The sequence below is a fragment of the Netta rufina genome (genome assembly GCF_964035555.1).
Source record: "Netta rufina genome assembly, chromosome: 5".
Lineage (NCBI taxonomy): Eukaryota > Metazoa > Chordata > Aves > Anseriformes > Anatidae > Netta > Netta rufina.
The window spans coordinates 9,282,274-9,293,996 of record NC_140128.1 but is presented as its reverse complement, the minus strand read 5'-3'; the positions used below and the strand labels follow the sequence as shown (position 1 = coordinate 9,293,996).

At 43.7% G+C, this 11,723-nt stretch overlaps 1 protein-coding gene across 1 annotated transcript; it reads left to right on the top strand.

Moving 5' to 3' along the window:
• Positions 1-9,790: 9,790 nt before the first annotated feature.
• FIBIN (fin bud initiation factor homolog) lies at positions 9,791-11,260 on the top strand (the record flags this gene model as incomplete). Its single annotated transcript, XM_084288382.1, has 1 exon — positions 9,791-11,260. One exon carries the CDS (start codon positions 9,791-9,793, stop codon positions 10,412-10,414), a length of 624 nt encoding a protein of 207 aa, XP_084144508.1. The 3' UTR covers positions 10,415-11,260.
• Positions 11,261-11,723: the final 463 nt, after the last annotated feature.

Here is an 11,723-nt window from a genome sequence, read left to right as displayed (position 1 = left end):
AGCAAGTTAGAGAAAATATTTTTAGAAAATACCATTCTCAATATCTGAGTATCTTACTTATTGAGGTAGGTATTTTATCCATTTATGCTGAAGCAGCTTTGGACTCCTGATCCTTTTTTGTCTATGTAGTAGAAGCAACAGCAGCAAATGTCCAGCTACCATGCTCAGAGGTGTGCTCCCATTTTCAACAATGACTTAAGACTAAACTGATCCCTTTAAGGAAAAAAAAAAAAAAAAGTTGACTAAAGGAATAAGACAGAGATTTTCTGAAGTGCAAATAATAAGTTTTAAATAACTTCCACAGAACTAGTGGTCTTAGCTACCATTTATAACCCGCAAGTTTTCCTGAAAGCTGCAGTATAAGGCTCATTGTTCACTTTAACACTCTTGAAAATCCTGTGTATACATTTTCAAGAATGGCAGAAAACATCGCAATACAAGCTTGAGTTTGCAGCTCATAGTTCTACAAGGAGTACAACTACAAAGAAAGCTTGGCTATTTTTAATATATTTCTAAGTATGCTTCAGTGAGTGCATCCATCTCGGTAATCAGATCTCCTTGTTAGTTCAAATTCTTCAGTTTTAAAAGTAACCAAAAGATTACAGTCTACTTCCATGATTTTTCAGAAAGTACTGTTCGCTTTGCCTAATACTTTGTAGTTTCAACTCAGTTCATTTGTATAATGTGTTGTGTTTTTTAAAATATTTCTCAGCAACAGGAGAATGTGATCAAAATGTAGTTCTTTGAAGTTAAATACATAACAGCATGTAAGTACATGTAATGGCAATGCCTCTAATTTGCAGGAGGAATGACAAATCATAAGAACTGTACCTGAGACAAGAGCCAACCCCGCAGTGCCTCTGAAAGCAGATATTCCTGGTGCAACAAAGGCCAAGCACATCGCAGAACTGTATTCTGCAAAAGGAGCTTTGTGAGGTAAGTGTGAGAATAAGTAGAAAACAGGAAAACCTGTATGGTTTCATTATCCAAAGAAATCTTTGCTGCTATTCCAAGCATTTTTATTTGTGGTAAACTACCCCTTCATCAAATTTACGTATAAATGTAAGAGGTTAAGAAAACAGATGATCAGTCATCTCATAGGCCAACCTTCTACAAAAAGGGAGTGAACCGAAGTTCAGTGACATACTACTACAGGAACATAACCTGCAAAATGTATTTTAAAAAGGCACAGTAAGTAGAGAATTAGTGATTTAGCCATTTTGAAACCAAGGTTGAAATCCCACCTCCCCCAAAAAATGGATGACACGGTGCCAGGGGCCAGGATTTACCTGGGGGTTATAGCTGGTATATCATAACATACAACTGGGGAGCCAGAAAGGGGAATACACATTGCCTTTTTGAAAGCAATGTTTGTGCTTCTGGATGTGTCTGCCGCAAGCTGTTTGGAAAATATGGTGAAAGAGGCCACACACTCTTGCTGTTCCTCTCTGTTCAGCCGTTGTGCTGCCACCTGCAGATTTACTGCTGGAAAGTTAATTCTGTAGACCGCTACTTCCATTGCACGTGGGAGGGGAAAGAGAGGGAACCATGCATTGACACGCTCCCTCTGCTCCAAACGCTGCTAGCCCAGAGCAAACAGAGCATGTTGCAGCCCTTCAACCTGCAGAGGTGTTCTGCGTGAGGGTTACTCTTGTAGAGGATGGGTTTTCCTGCCCTACTTTCCAGGTACTTTTCATTCTCCTAATGTACCCTCTGAATTTTCATTTCAAACAGCCATCATAGCATTGTTTTGGTTTGGTAGAACCTTCTTAAGGCTTCGCAAAGCTTTTTAAACACCTCTAAAGCCGTGCACTGTGAAACAAAGACATTTGTTCTGTTACTAGTGAGAAGCTGCTCGATTTTGCACTTGGGTGTGTTTGGATGCTGAGACCCTTCAGCACATTCAGCTCAGGCATCATCTCTCTAATCCTGGAGGAAATCCTTCCAAGTCTTCCACAGCTCTAGAACTGCTCTCTCAGCAAAACAGTCCCCAGGAAAAAGCAGGTTCATTTCCTGCCGCAGGCTCTGGGAGCATAAACCTGCTGCCCCATCCTGGCTCACCCCACCCGAGGTGGGAGGCAGTGCAGCTGGCACACGTAGCTCTTCAGCTCGCACCACTCCCCCCTAGGGGTGCACCCAGCGATTATGTGCTCCTGTAGACAGTGGTGGCATTGGCAGCAAGGCCCATCCCTCCCTGTGTTGAGAGGTTTCAGTTCAGCAAAGTTCTCAGTTGCGTTCTCGTGCAAAGTCATTCAAGCATCATTTTCACAAACTTTAATTCCATTAACTTCAGTGGGGCTAAAGCTCCATAAGGGACTGATTTGCGTGACTGAATGTGGTGTTCAAGCAGAGGCTCTGATGCCTGCAGCGGGCCCAGGGTTTTCTCATCCAAGGCAACCAAGTGGGAAGAGACGTAATATTTCCTAAACCTAAATTAACCCACAGACTTTATTCAATCCAACTTCTTTCCATCAAAGCCAATCATATGTCTTGGCTTCTTGACCATAAATGTGGAAGCAGGCGCATGCATTCCTGCAGAGCTGCCTGTGTGTTTTGGTTTGAGGTGGGTCTTCATAAACGACAGTGCTGGGGTAAGGTTTATCAGGGCGCGTTCTGCATCACCCATAGAAGGGCTCACAAAGCCAGAAGCAAGTCATCTCAAATGTGAGGTCCTAAGTCATGCCACTGTACATGAAAGTCATAAATTACAGTAGGAGGCAGAAATTCCCTATCAATATTCTGTGCAAACCTCAGGCATAAGAGAATAACGCAGTGTTAGGACTGCTGAATGAGTGCTCTGTGTGCACAAAGTCATTAAAAACCTGTGGAACAGTCAACCATGACTGCACAAAAATAAATATAGAGCTGGCCGTAAATAGTATCCCTTCACCTGCTTCTTCAAGTAGAATTTTATAAGAACGTTTCTTAAAGGGAATGATTTTTTTAACAAGGAGATTTTGGTATATTTCAATTGAAACCATATGCTTGTTCTTAGGCTGCTCAAATACAAAGTGAGTCTAGTTTTAAATTTAATACACTGTTAAAAACACCTAAAGAAAAATCTGAGTGAATGTGCTAGGATACAAAATGGATGTTTTCCAACTTCTAAAAACCAGATCTGGGAATACAAGTGAACTTTACTATGGAAGCATGTTTTGTTTTACTTTTTATTTGCCACACTGGGAAGAGCATGGGAGAGGAGATTAACCAGTTAAGTCCTATGATTTTTTTTTTTTAATCACTTTCCATCTTTTACTTTATCTGTACAAAAGATACTATCATGAATGTTTCAGTCTGTAGTGCAGCAGAGCATAGAAAAATTAAACTATTGCAGAGAAACGTTTTATTAAACTTTATGCAATTGGTTAGGCTGATTATGTAGGCTCACACTCTAAAGTCACCACCACGGACTTTAAAGGATTGGTGAGAAGAGGAAATTTAATGACTAATTAGTATAAAGTTTGTCAGGAACTAACTTCTGTTTAGAAATTCATCCCTGACCTTAATAGATCAGATTGTGTGTGTATATCAGAAAATGCCATCCTCATAAAGGTGGCAAAACTGGAAATTATATAGTGTGAAATCTGCTTAAATAATCAGGGAACTGACCTAGAAAATAGGACTTGTGAAAATCAGCTTTCTGAAAACTTAGATGTTTTCAAGATCCTACATCAAATTAATGTATTTGATCACAGGGCTGCAAATCCTCAGCAACTGTATCAATGGATTAATCTCATTTGAAATTACATCAGCATTTCCCCACTGGACTCTCTAAGATTTTTTCCAAAGTTTTTATTCACATTCTTTTCCAACCCTGCCAGAGCAGAACATGCCAGGTTTTAATTTTTTTCTGTTTTATGAGGTAAGGAGAAAATGAAAGAGAAGAGTATTTTTTTAAAAATCCTAAAATGAGCCTAATTTTCCTTCTGACAGTTTAGAGACATGGAGAATGTTATCATGACAAATCAGTGAACAATGTTTCTGTAACATTTGCAAAATATATATTTTCACACACAGCCTTTTCACTTTCACACACAGCGTTAAAAATAACATAGAAAGGACTGAAAATCAAATCAGCATTTTAACAGTATGATATGCTGACTCTGTGACAAACCACATTTACTGTAATGGGAAAACTTCTCCATGTGCTGGCCAGTGGTGATGCTTTTAAAGTGTTTTCATTTCCACTGAGGAAGTGTTATTATTTCCACTTCAGGAACCTTACTGAAGAAATAGTAGAGGTATCCCTTATGGGGCTGGAGGACTTTCAACAGCAGCGCTAGTATAATACCAGTAAACGTTTGCTCCTCTTCTCTCTTTTAATCCTCTCCCTTCCCAGGAAACACACATCTTTTCTTTTCAAAAATAACCTAAGCATATCCCCAGTTTTCTGCTTTAGCCAAATCATATTTATATAAACAGCAGCCACTACAGAGACAGGCTGTGTTAAAATGTTTTTCTTTGCATTTTTCTGCCAAGGTTGAACTCATTTTGGTGCTGCCTAAAGTTGAGGTAGATCCAGTACTAACTGCGTATTCTTCTGAGACAATCAGCCTGGCACACACTTTTTATTAGCTGTATTTACATTCGGCTGCGTTTACTGATGCTGCCTGTAAGCACTCGTGTTTTTTTTTTTAAATTCAGTTTTCTGTATTGCTTATCCGAGAAGGGCTGGAGGACTTGGAGGACTGTGCCCAGTCACAGCTCTGGTTTGATCCTGAAATCTGTGAAGAAACAGAAGGTTATCAGAATCTGTCAGCTTAAGCATAAGGTAGCAAAAGAGTTGTTTTCTTTACAAGTCTGTACATGAGAAATCTCTTGTTCAGGTGTTCCAACTCTAAATTAAGCTTACCTTTCTGAGAAACTCCACATTTCAGTGTAGGCACAGACAGCATTCTGGTACTGGAACATTTGGCACAGCTTATGCTTCAGCATATTCATTCCTACTTTGTGTTGTATTCCAAATTTATACTGAATGAGTGAATATTAAATGTCTTATAAAAGTTTCATTTTACAAATTAATCTTTTCTACAAGATCTCTAGTTATACTCTTATGGCAATGTTCCGAATACTCCTATGAAAAACTGGCATTATTCTTGCACGTATCCCTAACTGATACCCTTCAACTGATAATGATAAACCTGAAAGCACAGAATGAAACAGCGGTGACTGCTGTAGTTGTTGTAGAGCCAAATGGGAAAAGCCAGTATTTCTAGTCACGTGTTTAAGTTGTCCAGCGTTTGCTCGGCCTGGCAATCTTTTCAACATTCGCTTTTGTGAGGAACTATTAAAGTTGCTAGTGCATTTAAGGGATATAAACCAGCAAACTATTAATAAGCCAAAAAAAATTCTTTACTTCAGCAAAGTATATATATAGAAGGCAATTTATTAAACTTTGAATGGGGCATTATTCATGTTAAAACTATTACTATGTAGCTTTGTAACAGCTGGATATTGGCAAACTGCTGAAAATTATTACAAAGAATGAGTCAGAATAATATTGTTCTGTACATTTAATATGTAGGTACAATATCTAAGTATAAAGCCTATTCTTCCTTTTGCCTTTTGTAACTTTGACACGTGACAGTGCAAATCTGCCACCCCTGAATTCAGTTTTCTTGATATTCCTATTAGCATCTCAGTCATCCAAACGCCACCCATAGTTTATTTGCATGTTCCATTCTGAAAAGTTAGCAATGTGCCTCATTAAATTTTTCCAGTAACTTTGTGACCCATTAAAAAAAAAAAAAAAAAAAAAAAAAAGGTATGTATGTAATCACACATGCAATAACAGTAGCAGTAACTGATGAAGAACGTGATTAGTGGGGGTAAATATATAAGCTATTATTGCACACCTAACTTGATGGCATTTGAGCATTTGGTATTACACCCTACAATTAGAAATTACACTCACATACTTGTTGGTCTCCTGTCTAAACAAGGTATCTTTTTATAAAAAACTATATAACAGCTCACAGCAGAAAAACAGAAGGCAGTAGTCAGCAAACAGCATTTATACCCTAAAGCCTGTGGGGCCTTTAGGACCATATAACATATATCTGTTCCCTAAATTACTGACCGCTTACATCCGAAATATTCTGATGCTGCAAAGTTTACCATGATCTGCAACAGAAATAGCAAGCATATGTGAGCCAAGAACTGAAGATAAAGCACTGCTTACAGAGAAGATTATGCAAGTGTTGCCTGAAATCCAGCACTGAGTTACGTATTTGTGACCAGTTCACTGGCAATTTCTGGACAAAATTGGAGGCTGATTTTGGTGCTGTTGCAAAAGTGGAAGAACTTTTTCAGCAGAATAAACTCTGCTGTTCTTCACATTATTATAAAACTAATGCTGTCCACTGGAAAAATGATGGCTTTACCATAGCAGAGAATATAATGCCAAGTATTTGTAAAAAGGCAGTATCAGTATCCTTCTTTATTTTTATTTTCAGTACTTTCTTTTTGTTTTGTGAAAAGGAATTTATGTAAAATTGCTTGAACAGACACATAGGGTAAAATACTGTCATAGTGAAATCAGCGGGACTTCTGACAATGCTTGGATTTCAGTGAAGGCCTTCACGCAAGTGTGCCGCAAAGAACATCTGTTTCTTGGAGGCATCCCCAAAACTCCCCAGATCTCTGATCTCACAGAACTACCCCTATGGGTTCCTAGCAGAAAATGCAACATTCAGCATAAAACTGCCCTCTCTCTCCTGGTTCTCTCCACCCTGCATTTCTTGTATTCCAGAGGAATTCCCTTCTGTCCTTGCACTTCACAGATAATGGCAGAACTGTTTTTAAAAAACTCTGCACTGACGCTGATTTTTATGTTGTTATTTCAGCCATTGCTGTAGCGTTGCTGATGAGAGTAACTACGATGAAAATATCTGACCCTTCAACTCAGGTCTTGGTGCTTAAAGGTAAATGTTACTTTCATTATCTTTCTTTCCAAAAAAAAAAAAAAAATCTGATTTTCATTTATATGCCCATAGTTTCATGGACAGTTCAAAAGCATTCAGATTATCTTGATACATTCCTAAGGCTATTCTCTTTTAAATGTGATTTTGGAGTGATAATGGCTACTCTTACAAAATATTGTTCTGTTAGCATGAGTCTACATCTTCTCCCTTGTTTGATGTTTACCTACATCCTCAGTTAAAACGCAGGATTCTGTTGCACTGTAATCCTGATGTGTATAAGTACTGCCATAGCTCAGGCTGTTGCGTGTCTTTCATCAAGTTCCAACCTTTATGAATGGCTTGCCCACTGAGTCACCAAAGCTGCAGATCCCATATTGTAGACTTCCTTCAGCAGCAGACATTCCAGGTGGGTTACTTAGGGAGAGACTACTTTGGTATAAAACTTAAACAAACTTGGATAATGCGTTTTGGATTGAAAACAGTAATGGCCAGGAGCTGGCAGCTGCAGCAGGGAGCAACAAACACCTCTTAGTTTCTTAACATATGAAGAGAGGGGAAAAAAATTATTTACTAAGGCTGAGTTTTTCACCTACTGTGGAACTGGTGAAAGCATAACCATGCTGACAAAGCTATAGCTAAGAGATTTACAGTGTGGTGCTTCCACGAAGAGACCTCAAAAGTGGAGTCCACCACAGCTCAAGTTCAGCCAAACCAGTCAACTGGCAGTAACACCAGCTCGGGTGGAAATTTATGTAGATAAAATACTACAGTTGGCAAAGAATTGGGAACCAAATAAAATATTAGGTGAAACAAGAGCACCCTGGGAATAAAATTGTTTGAAGGTCTCCCTGTTGGCAAACAGAGACCAAGCACAAATGCCAAGCAAGCTCCGTTGAATAAGCTTTAAACCTTTTATAGAAAGATGAAGCACAAAAGCTTAGCCTAATCCAACCTATTTATATGAGTGTTTTCTGAGCTTAATTACAAATTTAAAATGTTTCCAAATGTGTGGCGTGTTTCTGTTTGGATAGCTTGTCTGGCTTGGGTTTTCAGCCGTGCAAAAAAAGTTGCCCAGACTCTGCAAACACCGCACACCTTGAGGTGTATACGTATGCAGCTTTAATGGACTCCAGGGCTTGGAAGGACTACTCAGAGCAGTCCATAGGTGAAGAGTCCAGCTATTACCCTCGCTGTTCTGAGCTAGGTTTTTGGTTGGTTGGCTGACTGGTTGTTTTATTTTTTGCTGTTGTTTCTCAGTTTGTTAGTTGTAAGATGTTCTGCATTTATCTAAAGTGCTTCAGTAGGCTCTAAAGTCAATACTTGGGAACACTGACATGGTAGGTTATCATTAAATATTCAGGGCCACGCTCACCGTGAGGACTCACCTTCAGTATGCTGTGTCCTACCTTAAAGGCCCTGTCCGTGTCCTTAAGCCCATTGCTTGAGCTCTCAGGAACCCATACTGACATCACAATCGGTAGCAGAGGCACTTGAAAACAGAATTGGCAGAGTCACCAATGCCAGACACATAGAAATACTGAGATGATGGGTTGTAAGCCTCATTCACCTCTAGGTTGCAGGAAAGTGCAGCCGTCTGCTTGAGAAAAGCAACCAGGACTTCCAGTCCTGGAGTAAGAGGCCTCCTACACCACCCCTTTCTGATAAAATAAAGCCAGAGCCCTCTGGTCTGAGCCCTGCCATAAGGCCATTCAGCAAAGATGTGAGAGGGTTCAGTTAGGTCTATGGTCTAAAGAGAAACAAGCCCGGTGCTTCCTGACCAGTGTCTTAGTCTGTCAGCTACTAGTTAATTTAGGGTGAAACCCTTCCAGTTTGCATGGAATAATCAAAACCTTGCCTTGTCTTTGCCCTGAAGAAGGCAGCCCAACAGCTTGTGCTTGCAGAGTGAAGCCAAGGGGAGGGAAGAGGTTTGAAATGTAGGTGTCTGCAGTAGTGGCAGCATAACAGCTGCTAGAGTCACAGCCCCGAGGGCCCTGCAAGGCTCCAACCTACAGTGTCCAGCCTAACAGTGAAGAATGCAGAGACACGACAGAAGAGGCAGACCTGTTTCCCAGTAAAGTTAATCCTAAACATCAATTATTCCAAGGAGCAGAAGGCAGGGATCATCAGCACTGGATGCTGGTTAAATATTTATATTAAGGAGATGGCATACATATTTCTGCGTGCAAAGCTTTCATGAACTGCAGCGGGAATTTTAACTGGGGCCGGCCACAGGATTTGGTGTAATCTCTGCTGGCTGGCGCCTGTTCCCATGAAAGAGGATGTGCAAGGACCTGCTGACTTTACAGCCCGCTTCCTTTCGTGGTCTCACCTTGACGATTCAGAAACGAGAAAGGCAGCTTTATATGTGCAATGCGCAGCGCTCAGCCCCGCCGTAACCCGGCTGCTGGATTCCCGCACAGCGTTGGGTTCACCGCAGAGGAGCGCTGGAGCCGCAGCATTTCGGCGTGCGGGTTTCCCCCCTGCTGCAGAGCCGAGCGGGGCGCCTGCCCTCGCTGCATTCACCCTCCCACCTCGCCAGGGCTCAGCGCGCTGCCCTCACCCCCAAACCCGTTTTGTTTTTGTTTTTTTTTTTTTTTTCCCCGTTCAAGCGGGGACGGGACGAGCCAGGGGGGCGATGCCCGGGGCCGGGGGCGGGCGGGGACCGCTCTCGCCGTGCTCTGCCCGGCTTTTAAGGGCGGCGCGCTGAAACCCGACACCAGAGCGCCGCCAGGCTCCGCACCGCCGCTCGCCCTCCTCGGCCCGGCCCGGCCCGGCTCGGCTCGGCCCCCGCGTCCCGTCCCGTCCCGGAGGGCGCCCATGGGGCGGGGGCAGCGCGGCGCCGGCCGGCCCTGAGGCTGCGGGCAGCGATGCGGGCGCTGCGCCTGCTGTGGCTCGGCTGCCTGTGCAGCCTGTGCCGGGGGTACTTCGAGGGCCCGCTGTACCCCGAGATGTCCAACGGCACGCTGCACCACTACTTCGTCCCCGACGGGGACTACGAGGAGAACGACGACCCCGAGCGCTGCCAGCTGCTCTTCAGGGTGAGCGAGCAGCGGCGGTGCGGAGGGGCGGCGGCGGCGGGCGGCGGGCTGAGCCTGCGGGAGGAGCTGACGGTGCTGGGCCGGCAGGTGGAGGACGCGGGCCGGGTGCTGGAGGGCATCGGCAAGAGCATCTCCTACGACCTGGACGGCGAGGAGAGCTACAGCACCTACCTGCGCCGCGAGTCCGCGCAGATCAGCGACGCCTACTCCAGCTCGGACCGCTCGCTGAGCGAGCTGGAGGGCAAGTTTCGGCAGGGCCAGGAGCAGGGAGGTCGGGAGGAGGCTCGCCTGGGCGACAGCTTCCTGGGGCTGCTGCTGCACGCCCGTGCCCTGCTCCGCGAGACCCGCGACATCTCCAGCGGGCTGCGCGACAAGCACGACCTGCTCGCCCTCACCGTGCGCAGCCACGGCGCCCGCCTCAGCCGCCTCAAGAACGACTATCTCCGCGCCTGAGCCCCGGGGGCTGAGGGTGAGCTCTGGAAACGCCTATTTATTGCACAGGGCTTCCCAAACTCTGTCAAACCCGAGGGCGGAGGTACGGCGAAGCTAACGTCTGCATATCGGTGATAAACTGCCCCGGAGGTTGCCCACGAGCCCCCCGTGCTCGCCACGGTGCACACCTTGACGCCTCGCCTCGTCGCCCACCGTGGTCCTCGCCAGCCTCGTGCGGAGCAGAAGCATGGGTTGCTTCGTTGTTACCCCCTCGTTCAGGGTGAACCCTCTGTTAACTTTCTTAAACTTTTGTAACGGCATGTACTCTACTCATGTAAAATGTTGTTCTACTACGTAACTTGAAGCTGTGATTTCCATTTGCGTTGTGAGAGACGGGATCTATTCCAGCAGGATTTGTACTCTTTATGGTCTTGCTTATCTGTGACTCTGAGCTATCGTAACCCCAAAGAGCCAGCCAAAAAGGCTTATGTCAGATCCTGAGAATGCTGATGCAGATTTTTATAGTAAGAAGGAGCTCTAGCGGCGATTGCAGTTTCAGATCCAAAATTGAAAAGCAGGGTTTCTTAGAGCGTGTTTCTGAAGCAGACAAAAAGTTGGTGTCTGTTCCAACATAGTGACATTTCCCATTGGCGCCCTTGTACTTTTGCTAGCTAAGCTATTAATAAAACTATTTTTGCTCCTGGACAATAGCAAAAGTGCCCAGTGGGAAGGAGGGGGAGGATTGTTTGGGTTTTTAGGCTCATCACTATGTAATCAGCAACTTGGGGTAGTATTGTTACGGATACTGCAGGCAGAATCGCTGTTTGGATGAAAAAGTTCATGCGTTCTTTTAATAAACGTTTGAAAACCATACTAAGGCACACTTTTCTTTTACTGTTCTGCCCGAGACTCTCTTGATTTAACGCAGTTGTAGTATGTCTTTCAGCAAAAATTTGTGACTGTGTAGATCCTGCCAAATTAAATAACTTGCCTTTTAGTAAAAACAAATAAAAATTTACAGACTCAAGGTAAGCAGCTCTCATTAAATGAATGATATGGAAGAGCGCGTTGGGCTCTTTTTGGATTTTGTAAGCCTTTTTAAGAAACCAATGTATGAAACCAACAACCTCGTAGCACTGGAAACGGAGCTGTTTTATGAGCATTTGAGGTCTGATCTTGTTAACCCCATGTAGTTATACTTTGATCTGCAGACCATCCAGCTGGGTAAGTTACTCAGAAGTGTAATGGGTCAACAGAAGTCACCTGGGACCAGAGCGCTGAAAGCATCAGGGAACACTTGACAAAGGTATGTGCGTAGAGTACTTGTGGA